Below are 17,591 nucleotides of genomic sequence, written 5' to 3' on the forward strand. Positions count from 1 at the left end.
GGTTTCTGTTTCATAATCTGTAATTATTCGCCATGAATATCATATGAAATATTAAATGCCAACCCTATCCTACAGTTTTACTGTAGATTGATCTTATCCTGGACCATTTAACTTATCAATGTTCAAAGAATTTGCTGATCGCTCCTACATCGTTAATGGGATTTTGTTTTACAACTGATTAGATAATTCGCCCCCGATACTTGTATATAACTTATTTACTATACCTATATTGAGGACGTAATGCGTAAAGCGATTCACTAAACCTTATGCCATATTTTTAATACATGTAATTTTTTAACATCTTATAAACAAACCGTCTATCATTGTACTATTACGCATGCCAACATTTCTAGAAATGTTACAAGTACACGTCGTTCCATATGAGTGAGCCTGGCCATGAAATTGTCAATTTTTATAGAGCATCGTTCGTATTATGTGATGTGTATGTTCTCGTGTGAATTGTCAACTCTTTCCGATTGAATAGCCGCTCTGTATTCACATTGCATTGAAAGGTGTGAAAAGCACGTCCACTCACAGTGTTTTTGTTCATTGAACTATTAGCGTAAATCTGGGTTCACCTGGCTACTTTACAAACACTTGAACCATCGTATTCTGCAGGAGTTATTCCGTTAAGCTCTCGTCGGCAAACAATGCACTCTATAACCCAGATGAACAAATTTTAAAAGAATTTAAAATACGAATATTGACCTTGTATACTTAGGTTACAGGGAAAAAGTCTCGTCGGTTCTCATTTGGCCAAGTATGTGCAGTGTTTGGTAATCCATCAGTGAAATTATTTCAACAAAATTAGTTATATTCCCGTAAGGTTTTACAAAGTTCATGGAGGTTAAAAGCAATCGATTGTGAATGTTTTCACACGCGAATACATTGTGTTGCAAGGAGGCTAAGTTCTCAAACTGTAAACAAAATTACATCACAGTGAAATTTTGTTATCATGCGGTGTAAAATTCCCGTTCTGATATTTTCTGTCTAAAACTGATGTCCCCAATATGTATTACATGTAGTATATCCTGCGCAACAAACGTTCCGGCAAATAAACTGGTAACAATAACAGTTGCACAAAAGATCACTTGAAATCTTCATTTCTACACGTATTCTACTTGTGTGCTTTCCCTGCGATTTCTGAATAGTCCCCACACCTTACAGAATGCCGTTCTATGATTCTTGCTTCCTATGTTGTATAAAATCGGGTTTAATGTGAAGTGAAGAGAGATGGTAATCTTAGCTATAAATGACAGACAAAACAGTTTACTCCTTTCCAGAGCTGTGTATCCGACACCAGAAAATGGTACAAGTACGTACACTGTAGCCATTGGCGAGCAACTGAGGAAGAACACAACGGTAATACCAACTGTTAGCAGTAAAATCTGATTTTCTTCCGAAATGCACGAAGTTGTGCCATCAACAGAATGGGAATATTTGCGCTTGGTATACAAGACACGGCGAGCGATTAGCACGTATGATACAAAAACGACGCAAAATGATATCACGATGCAGAGCGCAAGAAGAAACACAAGAACAATGAACAAAGTTTCTTGCATCTCGCTGGTGTAGATGACGGTGTCGAATACTGCAAGGGAAAGTCCGACGATCCAACAAAATGCAATTGATGACGCTATCCTCGAGGTGCTTTGTAGCCTGATCTTCTCGGCTTTGAATGGGTGGCATATCGCGATGTATCGATTCAGACTGATCAAGGCAACCGTTAACATTGACACGATGAAAGCAACATCGGTGATAGAGTGGCCGCCTTTCTGGTGGAAAGTCAGTAAGGGCGTGATGTTGAACTTGAGTGCTAACAGATATGCAAGATAGTAAACCATAAACAGTATGTCAGCCATGGAGAGGTTTATGAAGAAGAAATTCGGCATCGTTCTCATGGTCTTGACTTTGATGACAACGACGAGGAAAGCCAGATTGGCCAGGATTGCGATAGTACATGCTATGGCATATACAATGAAGATGACCTCCTGGTCTGCGAAGGAACATTTAGGGTCAGCAGAACTTGATGAGTTTGAAGAATTGCTTGAATTCCCGTGAAATGAAGACATCATTGTCAGTGTACCGTGCACTTCTCACTCAGTGGACCACAAATTAAACTGTTTGTAATACTGTAAAAAAAAGAGAGAATAAAAAACAATCCATTATCATAACAAATTTGAGTAATTTGCCAGTTATGTCACCGAACCCTTTCACTATTCATCTGCAAGAATGAATACACATTAGATTCGAATTCAACGTTAATGAAACTGTTTACATCGATCGTAGGTGCAAAGATGATGAAACACGAAAAACAAACCAATTACCTGCTATAGTATTACTATTGAATATCTGCTTTCTCCAAATGAACGTAATTTTAAGTGGAAGTGTTGAAACAACTTCCGATTCTACAATGTATGTGAGGTTGAACATATAATGCAATTATCTATACAAATGACTATTTTTTCACAGACCTAGAGATAATATCAACAACTAAGTAGCTGAGATCAGCCTCAACTCTCTTCCATATTCTCCATTTACCCTTGACCGAACAATGAAGCGACGCACTGTTTATTTTGTTCAAGGAAATCTACCCTCGAGAACATTATATACTGTAAAAGCGTCGTCGCGTGTCGACCCATGGCTAATGCATACCCACTAGGGAGTAAATGTTGGATTGGTAGCGAATCTAGAATAATAGTATGTAAAATACACAATGCTCCAAGGACATCGGAAATATAACGTGGCTAATGGTCCTGCGACCGAGTATCTTGTATTAATTGGAAGAGGCACCTGGCAGGCGATCGATGACATGCCGACGCAGGTCCATATTGAGGTATCTGCTGTGACGGTTCATCCCAGACGTCGTGTTCGATGAAACTTGATGATCCTTGTATCTATTGAACGGTTTATAGTTACCTAGGGCTGGAATATTGAACTGGGTTTCGATTCGACAGACCTGTACTCATTTTCACGTCTGTGATCAACGCTATAAATATATAACCCAGCACCAAACCTTTCCACGCCCTACAATTTTGATGTATGACTTTTGTTTCATTCGCACACAAAGTGGTACCTCATCTTACGGTGCATAGTATTTTAAAGGTTGACATTTCAATTAATCATTAACAAGACCGGAAGCCTAAATACAGCTGCTTATATGGTACCCATAATTAACCTAAAGTGGTCGCAAAAAAATTAAAAGCGGTTAGTTGACTTTAATGTTGTATATCTTTTATCAGTTTATCCGTCGGCGGTATTGATCTCGAACTAGAAGTACTTTACCATATCGATGAGAGGGGCGTTCGACTAAACCAGACATTGGTATCGTAATCACTAACTTACCGCTTACACAAACCACCATAGAAGTGTTTACATTAAAGTAAGTTTTAACAGCTTATGAATTTCAAGGGGCTTTTGTCCAGACAAAAACCACGAAAACATCAACATTGATTGCTATTTAAAATACGTATGCATTTAGAGCCGTTGTTCATGTTTTATCAAACGAACTGTGCATTTATGAACAAAAGAAAATCATATTTGTATACCAGGTAGAGAAAAACGCAAAATGTTGTCATTGGCGGAGATGCTCTGGACATAACGTTATATAACATGTCTTTTTTATGCAAATAATGTACATGTACCTGTGGAAAACCCTTTAATTTATCAACATTCTGAACATTGCCGTATATATGTATGTAGCTTTGACCCTGTAAATAGATTTTGACCCGAATTGACAGTGACATTGTCCAAGAGCTTTTCCTGTGGATGTATACAGGAAATTACAATGCTATTTATCATATGCATGTGGTATACTTAAAATGAGAAGTAATAATGGATCATTATAACTTAGTCACAAAGTGATGAATGTATTTCAAGAAATTAAGTTAATCATGTCGTTATTTGATGTAGTACACGTGTTGCACTGCAATCACAGATGTTCATTGGTGAATGATTGCATCGATCGTTTGCTTAAAGAGGCTGTTAGCTACATAATTTGCTTAGCATATATAGATGACAAGATAGCGGAGTCAGAGAGTAATCATACAGTCATGTGTGATTTCAACTTGTCAAGGCAAATGGTTAATTATACAGCGACTTCAGTAATCATTATAATGGTAGTTGTTACCAAAGACTTCATCGAATTCATTAGATTCAAAGCCCAGAATATATACATGTTATTTGCGTTCTTGAAGCTAGGCTAGTTGTAACTGGAGTATTATTTTTCTCTGTCGGACAACCAACAATACATTTGTTAAAATACCAATAAATAGATATTGAATATATTAATTACGGGTCGATTGTATCTAGATGCAGTACAACAAAGGGTTGAACTCCTGATCACATTGAGGGGGGGGGGAGCTGATTTTCTGATGCGGACCAAAAGTCATTTTGACTGGAATTATTGCACCATCATGTACATTTACATGATTTACGTACAGGTGATTTAATACTACGGAATGTGTACGATATTACAAGCACGTCATTACATTTAACAAAACAGTTTCAGAAGAATTTCCGGTTGCAGCTAGTACATCATTAAGGTACATGCTCGAATCAACACTTCACTCGTTCAAGTCTCTGTTAATCAAAACGACGATGTATGCGTCTTCACGTCACATTATTCATCAGAACACGTTATTCACTCTTCAATAGCTATGAATTTGTCATACCACCTGCATATTATGTATTTCCAGTTTACTGACACATTTTAGATGTGTAATCAGTCAAATATTGCAGTGGGCTTACCACCATTCTCGCCGTTATTTAGATATCTTTGTGATCAGAACGTTGTTTCATCAGTGTTGGACGATAAAACCTGACATTGAAGGTGCGGGAAAATTGTCTCCTTATCACATAAAATACAGGCACTTAACCACACCACACAGAAGGATGCAATCCATAGCAAAATATCAAGTACAAACCATCTGTTTACCAGTACTGACTTTAGTGTTGTCTGTTCAGTGAGTATATGTGTATATGTTGTATTCTGCGGCAGCCATGTGCATCTGTGCATGTTGTATTCTGCTGTAGCCATGTGTATAGGTGAGTGACTGTATGTCAGTTTGATAGTATGGTGAAGGAGAAGGTTTCTTGACACCTTCAAAGCCAGTTTAAATTGTTCAGCACTAATAAAACGCCTTTCTGGACGGTCGGGTGGACATACGTACAGAGACAGACTGACAGACAGACAGACAGACAGACAGACAGACAGACAGACAGACAGACAGACAGATCTAACAATCTAGACATACATACATACATACATACATACATACATACATACATACAGACAGACATCTAAAAATCTAGACACTGTCAGACATATAGAACTAGGCAGACAGACAGACAGACAGACAGACACTGATTTAGGCAGACAGACAGACAGACAGACAGACAGACAGACAGACAGACAGACAGACAGATCTAAAAATCTAGACAAATAGACGGAACATTACAGACAGACAGACAGACAGACAGACAGATACAGAAGACGTTTTCTGTATTGACGTCGTATATGAAAGGAAACCACAACGTAAAAGCCTCTATAAATGGTCCACAGAAAGTGCTTCATTTTGTTCAATTCGTATTGTTAACATTTTTGCTGTTTTTAATATTTTATTTCATTTTTCCCCCATGAGAAAATAATTTCTACACAATGGATGTTTCTCACACTGGTGATATTAATATTCTCGCAGTTTAATACCAATTTCTCATACGCTTCATCAATCATATACGATGATTTACCAGGGTATAACACACGATCCACAATGCATTACGCTAATGATCAGTGATGCACACTGCGTAGCTCAAGGTAGCCTTCTTCCTTATTTAACCATCTGTTCAAGGTCAACCAAAACGATATCTCACTCTCGTAAAGATGCCAAGAGATATCATTAATATCATCCCAATGTAAAAATAATGCGATAAGACTAACATTTATTGTCGATGAGGGTACAAAGTTGGTGATTGTATTGATAGCAGAACAGATCTAGCTAGAGCAATTCTTAACTTTTTAAAAATCCATCTATTGGCTATAGTCTCTGTGACTACATCAGATGATTCATTATTCTCAACTTAATAGTTCGGAAGTGAAAGGTAGAATAAATGATAAGATGAAATTGGAACTGCTATTTGTTTCGCATCAAGAAGTCATCGATGGTATCTTTGTAATCTGTTTTAGCCATTGGTCATTATTTGTGGGCTTTTTATGGTTCATGGTTTCAGAACACAGTGTGAATGCTGTTTAGCAACTATACGTTAGACTTTATTGTTGGCAATTGATAAAATAAGGATATGGGATTTCGAACCGTTGCGTGTGGGCAGCATTTTTTGTATTCAAAGTCACACAAGATATAATTTTATATTCATAATTTTGGGCTGATGAAGTAACTTTTTTTCGATAGCACGCACATCGAAAAAGGATAAGACGTGTACAGTGTTTCTGGAATTGGCAGTAATGCTGACATTGGGAACATTTCTACCTGTTCATGGTATGCATGTTGAGGAGCACTTCTGTTTCCACCTTTTGTGTTGGGTGTTAGGAATTGCTAATTACAATGCGCAAACAAGACAAACTATCACATTTGTAACTGTTGGATTTACATACATACATACATACATACATACAGACAGACACGCACTATTGTATGAACACACATATATATATATATGTATATATATATATATATATATATATATATATATATATATATATATATATATATAAATTATATATATAAACACATACCGCATATATATATATATATATATATATATATATATATATATATATATATATATATATATATATATCGACAATATAAGTGACTCGATGGATAGATAGCAAAAGTTCGAAGTCGTCCTTACTTCCAATCCCAAATTTCGGTGTGTCTATATATATATATATACATATATGCGGTATGTGTTTGTGACTGTGTTTGTGACTATGTTTGTGCACTTCCACCATTATAATCTTATACATGGAGTTACTATAAATATTGTATAGTGTAAACCCTTGTTGTTCTAGCACGTGTAATACGAGCCGTCGTTTTGAAACGAGGGAAGGATCCTCAAGTATTTGTTGTCTTGACATTTATGAAGCAGAGATGGAATTGAGTGCATTTTCCCACAGGAATTTACACAAGAGAAGTTATGTATGTGTTTTCGTAGCTTGTCAGCTGAAATAGCTTGAGGGAAAACCACTTGTCATTCTCAAGCCATGATCACATCAATGCATAAACAAGGAAATTGAAAAACTGTTACGGACAGTGATCTAACACCTCGTGGGACCTGTATGCAGTATCGTATATATTACCCTTGTTCAAAAAGTAGATATCTTCCGTAAAACTAATAATACATAGGCTACTGTACATTGAGGCTGAAGTCTGACAACGACGTGAGCAGCAAGCTAAATGTGACAGGTATCACGATGATAACAAGAATTAAATCATGGAAATATTTAATAACTTGAAAATTAATTTACGAGAAACTTGTAAAAACTCATGACCACTACGATTTCGCAAATAAATAATGATAATAATCCCGAAACATCATGATAATTTCAGAACACGACGTTTAGCTTATTCATGACACGCAAATAACTTTCACTTTGATATTTGTTTGATTCGAGAAATGAAATATGAGATATACGTTGAATGGTCAGTAATAAAAAAACAATAGCAGTTTCACCACCCTCCTTTGCCCATATACGCCCCTCCTACAACGACCATAAACGCCAACGTTTCACTATTTAATTTCCAACAACATTCTTACTATCCTGATCAGATTAAAGCTTAATAACTCTTGCAGACACAGTGCTAGTAGGAATCTGTCAATCTTGCATATGGCGATGCAGTTTCTCAGTGTCAAGTACATGAAATATTATTAGTCAGTCATGACAGTCAACGTGTATGTGAAAGCCCGTATATACACGTGTTATGTAGTTCATCACTTATTTAGAACAATGTAAACTTTACAGAAAGTATTGCAGCTATTCAGATATGTCTTATGAGGCCAGAAAAAAAATAGAACACGGAGACATTTCAGCGCTGTATCATTAGTTCCATTGTGCAAGGTTTGAATGCAGGCCGTTTGAGCAGGGCAACGACTCGATTTTCCGTTGATGGACGTGCCTGTAAATATATATTAAAATGTATTTTTGTAAAGTATCACCCTAACACAATTCTTGCCAAGAAATTATATCAGTTATCTGATGCAATGTGAAATGACCGTATGTTGGATAATGCACATGCAAGATTCACAGTGAACCGTCATTCCCAAAGAGAGGAACTCGAACGTTTATTCTTGTCAATGTACTTGTAGACGTTCATACGCCAAGTTTAACAACAACAGATTCATTAATCTCTGGCCATAAATTAAAGACATTTTCAGCCTCAAGTTATCTTACGATCCGAGATCGAGCAAAGCAGGTAAATGACTGAAGTTAGTTTTTCACATGATATAGACATCATTGCAATTATCCTGGCGCCGTGAGTTTAACCGGGCAGATGAATTAGTTGTCTCCCTGGAGTACAAATTTTCGATCTATAACTGAACAGCGCGGTGTGGGGAAGACAGATTATTCACTTCTGAAAGGATTGCAACAATAATTTCCATAATTACCTTTGTTATCCCATGCGATCTCTGTGACCGATAATCGTTATTATAGTTATGTGGTCACACATAAAGTAACAGCCGACGTCAACGATGAAGCGAAATACCCATTTGCACTATTAATGGGAACGTACAGAACAGTGTGTCGAAGCAATCAGTAGCGGGGATCTTAACGTATACAGTTGCAACAGCTTTTAAGTCACTGACGGATCATATCATGCAAAGGGTGTTATGATATACCCAACGTACATTGTATATTGGTTACTCACTGAGGTCGTCTGTTATATAGTCTGAAAGACTGGTGTGCAACTGCCCAACCCTGTATCGGTCAAAATATTCCCTCATGCATAACATAATCAAATGTCATGACATTGAACTTGTCTCTCTTTATCATGTTTGCACGAAAACCCCAAAAGATCACATTACAGAATTTACCTCGCAGAACACTTCTTGTAGATTATTTGGTTTCCTTCCTGGCCTGTCTATGTATGAATAACTACAAATGATTTGATATGCCTACATGTTGGCTAGGCTAAGTTTCTGAAATGCCTACATGTTGGCTATGACCTATGTTATGTTTCTTTCGTAACCCCAGAAGTTGTTTTTTTCTTATAGTCACTTGTTTTCTGTGAAAACTACCCCGTGATGAATATAACAATAAATTTGGTCACTCGATCTGGATCATGTAATGGTGATTGCTTGTATAACAACTGTGTATATCCGCCATACATATACGTAAGTACCATATTAGAATATCCTCCATGATGTCTTAAGGTAATATTTAATGACAAGAAGAGAAGGTGTAAGTGACCTGGCTGTATGCCTAAATCTTATCAATATGTTATACACGATTTTTGGTCTGCATTCTCGCCTTAAAACCATGTGAAGGAAACTATTAGGGTGAATGCTTTAAAGGAGGCTGTAATTATATTGAAAAGGATCGAGATCCTGTATACGTTTAACCTTGTCGCGGAAATCGCGCAGATGATCATACATAACTAACCTATTAGGCAATTATTTTCTGCTCCGTAGATTGGATGTAATTTCGGTAATACTTCACTAAGTATGATTGAAGCGGATCTCTATCAAGTACCTAATAACGTGTATGGCAATCTCACATGTTTACGTTCAAATCCTCGAGCAATGTTTGATGTCATTCTCCTATAAAAGGAAAATCTTGGGTTTTGTTATAAAAGCCCAACAACATATAAGAGTGCTGATATCTGTGACTGATGTGGCTGTTCAGGAATTTATTTTACGGAACAAGCTCAAAACCACTTAGAACGCAATCAAAGGAGTAAATTGCAATGTGTGCAAATCTATCTGGATATGTGGCGCGCATTATCAAAGAAATGAGTCTTCAATACCTTAAGTAAAGCTTTTAAAGTAATTAAAGAATCAGCTTTTATCATCACCTTTGTATCATGTACGTACTGAAATCAGATTATCCAGTATTTATTTTGTTACGTTTACTTGGCCACAGTCAACAACGGTACCTGATCCTAACAATTGGAAAATAGGTGAAGTCTTCGTTTTCAGATATAGTTTATGACACGCTGTTTGGATAATTGTCATCTTGCGTTGGGAGTCATAAATCAAAGAATTTATACAGATCTAATATACATGTGGTCGTGTTGTACGTGGTTAACTCAATGTATTTGTCAGTCTGCACGATTGAAGCCATATAAGGAGTGTGATTGGAAATAAAATAAGTTAAAAATCACACTAAAAGTTGCACAATTTACACCAAAGTAAAAGTAACATTTCTTTTACAGGCACTTTCATTGGTTTTTTTAAATGATATATGCATGCTACATTGCAAGTCTTTTGTTTAATATTCATAAGATATGGCTTTCAAACTTGCGTGGCTCAAATTCATAGCAGTTGTAACTAGTACCGTCCACGAGTCTTGCCAGTGAAAGGTTAAATTCGGGCTCAGCCTTCTGTAATGAAAGAGTACGAATTGAATAGGGAATTCGAAATCAATCAAAGGGCAACGTCACTGGATCAAAATAGCTTTCAACTATACTTCGTAGATATGAAACAAAAAGTTAATCCACTTGTTAACTGTGTCACTCTGGACAAAATTGATACAGAGGTCTGACTACTATCAGACAAAAACTGAGACATGACAAAGCTACTCTGCAAGACTTTCACATTGAATGGCCAGTTACCGTTTAATCTAAAACTGATGTATATCTGACTGTGTCGAAGTTTAAGTTATTCATCGTGCCAAGGGCTAAGAGACGAGATACAAATGACAAATCACGATTCCCGGTTAATACATAGTTTTAGGCTTAACAGTTTCATTTGATTGTGAAATAGACTCCCTCTGAATTACTTCATGATATCTCCTTGATTAGTTTTTCTTTGCGTTTGACACTATTATGTCGAAGGGCGGAATCCTATGACCTCTAGCGAGATTTGTTTTCGATTTGTATTCGTATGTGGTTAACTGCTATTATAAAAAAAAAGACATCAAACCATACATATATAGATATATGTGTGTGTCTCTCTCTTTCTCTCTGTTTTTGTCTGTATATATATATATATATATATATATATATATATATATATATATATATATATATATATATATATTATATATATATATATAATACAGTACACTCAAAACTATATATGTATATACTATATACTATATACTATATGAGTATATACTATATACTCATGTCCACTTCACCATGGTTAATTAGAAACAGTCCAAATGGCAGATGAGGATAAACATCAAATTTCAACAACTTCAAAATAAAGGAATTTTAAAGTATATGTTAGGCAAACATTTGTTTTTAAATGTTTATTTCCGATTAACATGACTTCTGAAAATAGGGTATATAAGTAGGTTGGAACTTTATCATCATATATTTATTCATTTATTTACTTGCTTATTCATTAACAATTTAATTTTGAGAAACTGCTTCAACCCTAAGACAAGATATGGCCATTTTTCCGAGATAGCTTGATATTGCCAAAAAGAGGTAAAGAAATACAATTATATGTGACTGACACGAACACAGTGTTATTATGCAGACTGTACTGTATAAATCAATTTACAGTCTTAAAAGACATGGAATATACTTTTTATTTTTTCAATGTACTTAAAGATATACTTTGTCAAAGAAGGTTTGCGCGGAAGTAGAAGTAAATTCTCCCTGTTTTTTAACTCTAAAAATATTTAGGGTCGGCGGCTTAAACTAGGGTCGGTCGGGTTATCGGAAAGACACAGTTTTTTTTTATTTGGTCGTATTTAATATTATTAGACTAGAAATACACCCATAGGCTGAAGTGTTCACACTTTCGTTTTGTGTTGACACTTGTATGTTACATAACCATATGTGATTTTAATACACTCAAATAGAAAATTAAACGTAAGTATTGATACGAACATTAAAATGTAGTGTTACACTTTTCCGAACAGGACTCTGAGAGCTTGAGAGAAATGTTGCCTTGATAAGAATGGTTAATGTCACATTTTGAGAAGAGAGTCATGACTGAAGGGAATCCCATGATTAAGTTCGGATACTCAAAGTTGGAAATTCAAACTTAGATGTATTCTGACGGCTTGACAATTTACGAGATAGAGGGCACAAAAGTCAGACGCAAGGTAAACAATTCTGTCGATGTAATGTTACCGCGACGTACAAAGATCCGTACACTCTACAAGATTAGAGACACAATTACCAGTGTATAATGTAGTTCACGGGTCACCCTATAACTCAGTTTCGACAATAATAGGTTTTCATCTGACACAACTTCATAACGTATAGAAATGTATTACATGTATAGTGTCAAGGTCTAGATCTACTAAAAGCCTTAGCAGTGCTCTGATTAATTCATTCCACATTTGTGCTAACACATTGTCAACTTATTTTTTCCATTACTTTTATATTAAAATGTGCGATACTGAGTAAGTTTCTGTAATAAGAGAGAGAGAGAGACAGAGACAGAGACAGAGTGTGTGTGTGTGTGTGAGAGAGAGAGAGAGAGAGAGAGAGAGAGAGAGAGAGAGAGAGAGAGAGAGAGAGAGAGAGAGAGAGAGAGAGAGACTTGGACGGGTACAGAACATACGGCTGTAGATGACACACACTGACAGAGAGAGAACGGAGGTAGACATAAAGGAATTGGGTATTAAGAGACACACATGGGCAAACGCCGTAAAGAGAGAGAAGGACATTGCTGACATAATCTGACATCGTTTATGAGTTCAGAGCTGATTTTGAAAAACGTACCTTGTCTTCACTCCAAGTATGGGTTCTCATTTACTTCTTACGACGTCAACAACTAAACTGTAGCTACCTAATCGTCGTTAGTTTACAACTGTGGCACTACCACACATAGCCGGCTGTATGAGTATAACAGGATTATGCATTATTTTCCTTGGTCCTTCTTTGTGATGGTAATGAAAACCAAGAGATCGATTTGGACAACAAAACATAGGAAACTACGTAATTAATTGAAACAATACCTCGACTCAACAGTCTGTGAGAAGGGAGGTATTGGTACTAATGACGCACTTGTATAGTGCCTCTATAAATAATTGTTTATGCTGAATAGCTTTAGGGATATATGTGGTTAGTATTATGTTTCTAAAAAGTAACACGTTGCAGATCACTCGGGATTCAAGGTAATACGACCTGTCTCGGCTTGTCTGCCTTAGATTGTCTTATGTAAATATTTAGATCAATGACGTCGCGACTAATTATAATCAAAAGAAGTACGAAAACTATCAGTTTTGATGGAGGTGAACAATGCATGACCGTGGATACGACAATAGCCTAGAATATATTTTTTGTGTCATTTGAAGGCCTCTCTGTATGGGCGGAAATAACGTTTTGAAAAATAATTTGACCATTTGGATCTTACATTTTGCAGATGTCGATAATTTCAATTTTAAAAGAAATGATATTAGTAACATTATGAAGACGAAGTCGATAGGTTAATTTACGTATTACATGTAACAGGTGCTTGGAAATCCAAAGATTACTGTGCACTTTCGTCATCGATCACTTTGAAAAAACCTTGAATGACTTGTTTAAAGCAAATCGATAATCCCTATGCCCTTGGTAACGCATCGCTTGTTTTCAACAAAACATTTTCTCACCTTAAGGGTCCTGGATAATTTGTTTATCAGTTGTACGTACATTCGCCGCTGACGACAATCCCAAAGTGACGTCAAAATGTACAAATTCATTACGTCATGAACTAAATATCCATTGAGCTTCTTGGTATCTTATAACGGTCAGTGTACTAACGCAGTCACAGTGTTGTTCACTTCCCAGTAAAGTATTTGGATTGCTGTTAGCGATCGATATACTGTTGTCCACGTGCCAATTTGGGGGTATTTTATTCAATCTATGTTAGATTTACACAAAATGAACTAAAACTAGTTTGCCATCTTAATAAGATTAATATTCTTTAGGGATTGTTATTGACCGTCCACTGTTGAGTGTGGGATAGTGTTTTACCTTGCTTAAAGAGCAGACCGTACCGAAGACTAGTGTACAACGTACATGTGCGTGTGTCTATATAGGTTTGTTTGTCTCCCAACCCCTATGTCTACGTCTACATATGCTGTCTGTGGGTCTATGTTATATTATGTGTACTGTATATAACTGTATATGTTGTGTGTGTATTTGTTTGTGTATTATATCCTCATAACATCCTATATTCCCCGATTTGCTTTATCTTGGTGACTTTGTAATTTTTGCAGTACGTGCTACGAACGTATAAGTGGTTGGGGATAACCTATACGTTTCATCTTTCACCTTATCTTTCAGAAAATGTGCGGAGATTGAGCAATGTTAATATTCTGAAAGTTGACACCTGTGTCGTGCATCTACCCAAATCAAAATGTCAGAAGATGATATTTGATCATGTTGGTGATGCAAGCAAACAACAATTAACTATGGCATACAGATTTAAAGACCATTTGAAGTTTTTAATCAATGGCTGTTACATTAGCCACGAGGTCTGCTTCGCTTTATTACTTTAAAAAGGCAATACATTTCTTTTTCTTTTATCTAGTAACTATCCGGAGAAATATTGCCTGGTGACACTTCAGGGTGTTGCAGCCAGTATATTTCACATCCAAGGTGCCAATTGAAAAGACTTGGCTAGACACATCGCTCGTTTATCACTGTCAAAGAAAAGTCCTCTTGACGTCATTATTTTTTCCGATCTTAAGAGGTTCCTGTCTCTGGTATGTCTACTTCATTGACCCCTGACTCCGCTAACCTAGTTCACTGTCTATGATTCTATGGAAAGGTCTCTGCGCCCATTTGACGTGTATTTCGCACTCAACAAAATATGGATGGGAGTTTTAGACAGATGTTCATATTCTTTACTGTAAATTATTCGTGTCCCTATTAATTTTTTATGATCTGAGTTTCATCTTCACCGGCAATGTTTGATTTGGTTTTTAGGATAAGACATAAACTCGTAATAGATTTGACATGAACACCATCGACGAAGTTGTAAATAGAGCAGTAAAACAGCTCCATTGTTGATATAGTAGTAGAAAAGACCATAAAGGGCTTACTTTGAAAAGTTTAATCAACACTTTAAGAGGAAGCGCATTGTGTAAAATACATTCACACCTTTGATGACAGGACGAATATATACTTAACCCCCACTTCCCTCTCCGCAGTCCAACCCATTACAATCATTATATGTATGAACGTTTGGCAGATTGATCAGATCATTGTTCCTGTTTATGAATATTCATGAATTTTATCCATTACCTATTTTATAAATCACATTATGGTAAAACCCACATGTCCCTTTTCGATATCGTACTATGTTCTGCCGTAACGATAACATGGGGTAGATATTAGTTGACAGTTGTCTTTCATTTCTTTATGCCTGTTTTTTGAATGAAAATGAGAAGACTACGTGTTTTAACGAAATAGAAGAATTGTTACCCGCTAATATTGAATATATAACAGCGAATCGCTGTGTATGCTATATTGTAATATTGTGAACACGAACAGTCTGACCTGCTAGAAAAGGAGACAAATAAGCGTAACTTGCTCTACAAGGTAAATCTGCATTACATAGAGAAAGTGCTTTACTTCAGTATTACTTGCTGTAAAATATACTCTGATTTTTTCAACAGAGAAATACAAAGAAAGGCCATTCAGTCTTTACAAATGTTTTTACATGTGGCAACACCAGAGTGAGACTGCTACGAGAATTTCACATGTTACAAATAGTATAAATATGACTTTTCCAGTGAGAGTATTGACAGGCTGCCTGCTTTGCTTATTGTTATTTGTTATATATTGTTCTTATTTTGATTTTGTTTATTTATTTATTTGATTATTTTTGGAAATTAAAACACAAAACTTCCCTTACCCTATGATATAAATCACTACTGATAATAGTACGTTTTAATCGTCTGTAGAATTCTTATTCTCGGCTAAGTAGCTAGACCATCACGTCGTAATATACTCTTTCCACTGACAAAATACTGCAGCTGTGCCAAATAGAACAATTAGGGAGCCATAGCGGTCATTAGGTCATCGCCACTTATTCTGACATCACCAGGTATGGTGACGTCATTGGCAGGAATAAATTCGATTCACAGTGTAGCACAGCATGATTTGCGCTGTGAAGAGACATGATTATCTCGCAGATTTTGAGAGATTGTGACCGTTTAAATCTCTTTAGAAGTATGACAGACACTTTTTGAAACATTTTAATTGGATGGGAAATGCCCAGGCACTTCCGTGTGATATAACCGTATATATATATATATATATATATATATATATATATATATATATATATATATATATATATATATATATATATATATATATATAAAGGAATATTTTACCATAAATCGTAACACTGAGGAAGATGACACATCATTATTAATCAAATTTTAATATCGTATCTCTAAGTAATCTATAGTACGTATATGGTTCTAGATTACATACACACACTCACGCGCTCACACACATACATACATACATACATACATACATACATACATACATACATACATACATACATACATACATACATACATACATACATACATACATACATACATACATACATAAAAGTATATCCTAATAATGTATGAATTGTAATAATCAAGTACTTATTATAATATAAGTGACTGTAGCCATCAATCATATTCCACTTCCTTTACTTAATAATATCAATTGACACAGTTTGAATTTTCAGCTATTGTATCATATTGCCCGAGGTGACAAGCATATCAGCGTTCAACTTGATAAATATACATACACACAAAAAAACCATCCAGTATATATTGGACCTCGGGCATTGAATGTTTATCATTTGCATTTGATGATAAAATTGTCTGTAAGTCGCGCATAATCTGATGTACGTCTGACACAGATTAGAAAAGTGAACACTGAGACCAACATGTGCATAGTTTTATAATGATGAGCTAGTCAGAGTGTTCCAATTTTTTTTTTCAGTTTGTGATGATTTTAACTAGCCGCCGCCTAACCCTCCTCCCTCCCAGTTATGAAAGTGCCAATATGGTTATGATAACATTGGTGAATTAGTAGTTAGGATAGTGGTCATATACATGTTATGAACTTACTCTGTGGAATATAATCAATATCCGTTTTGGGTTCCTATATTCACATCTTCACGCATTACTGTTTAGTTCTATTTTGTCGTGGGTTTTAACTTTATGAACTGGAAGTGAGTCTCCATAGCTTATAAATCTCGCTGTGCTCACTAGGCAGTAGCAATTAAAACTTGGAACTTTCGACATTAATAGCCAATGACTGCCAGAGCCTTGTCAAATCACGATGTATATATTATATTAGTCCGTTCACGTATAGTAAACAGGTCAATGACAGAGGTTTCTTTTTCACTAACTTCAACTTTTAGTACCCAATTAGTCTAACTCTGCGTAAACATCGTAATACTTGTTCGGAATTTTGATCATATTTTAAAGGTTCCATTCTGTT

The 17,591-nt window shown here is 35.8% G+C and overlaps 1 protein-coding gene across 1 annotated transcript; it reads right to left on the reverse strand.

The window, feature by feature from the left end:
• Positions 1–1,106: 1,106 nt before the first annotated feature.
• Positions 1,107–2,072, reverse strand: LOC144434167 (nociceptin receptor-like). The gene has a single exon (XM_078122625.1). The coding sequence runs from the start codon at positions 2,070–2,072 to the stop codon at positions 1,107–1,109; it is 966 nt and encodes a 321-aa protein (XP_077978751.1).
• Between the last annotated feature and the right edge of the window lie 15,519 nt (positions 2,073–17,591).

This window comes from Glandiceps talaboti, chromosome 1 (genome assembly GCF_964340395.1).
Source record: "Glandiceps talaboti chromosome 1, keGlaTala1.1, whole genome shotgun sequence".
NCBI lineage: Eukaryota > Metazoa > Hemichordata > Enteropneusta > Spengelidae > Glandiceps > Glandiceps talaboti.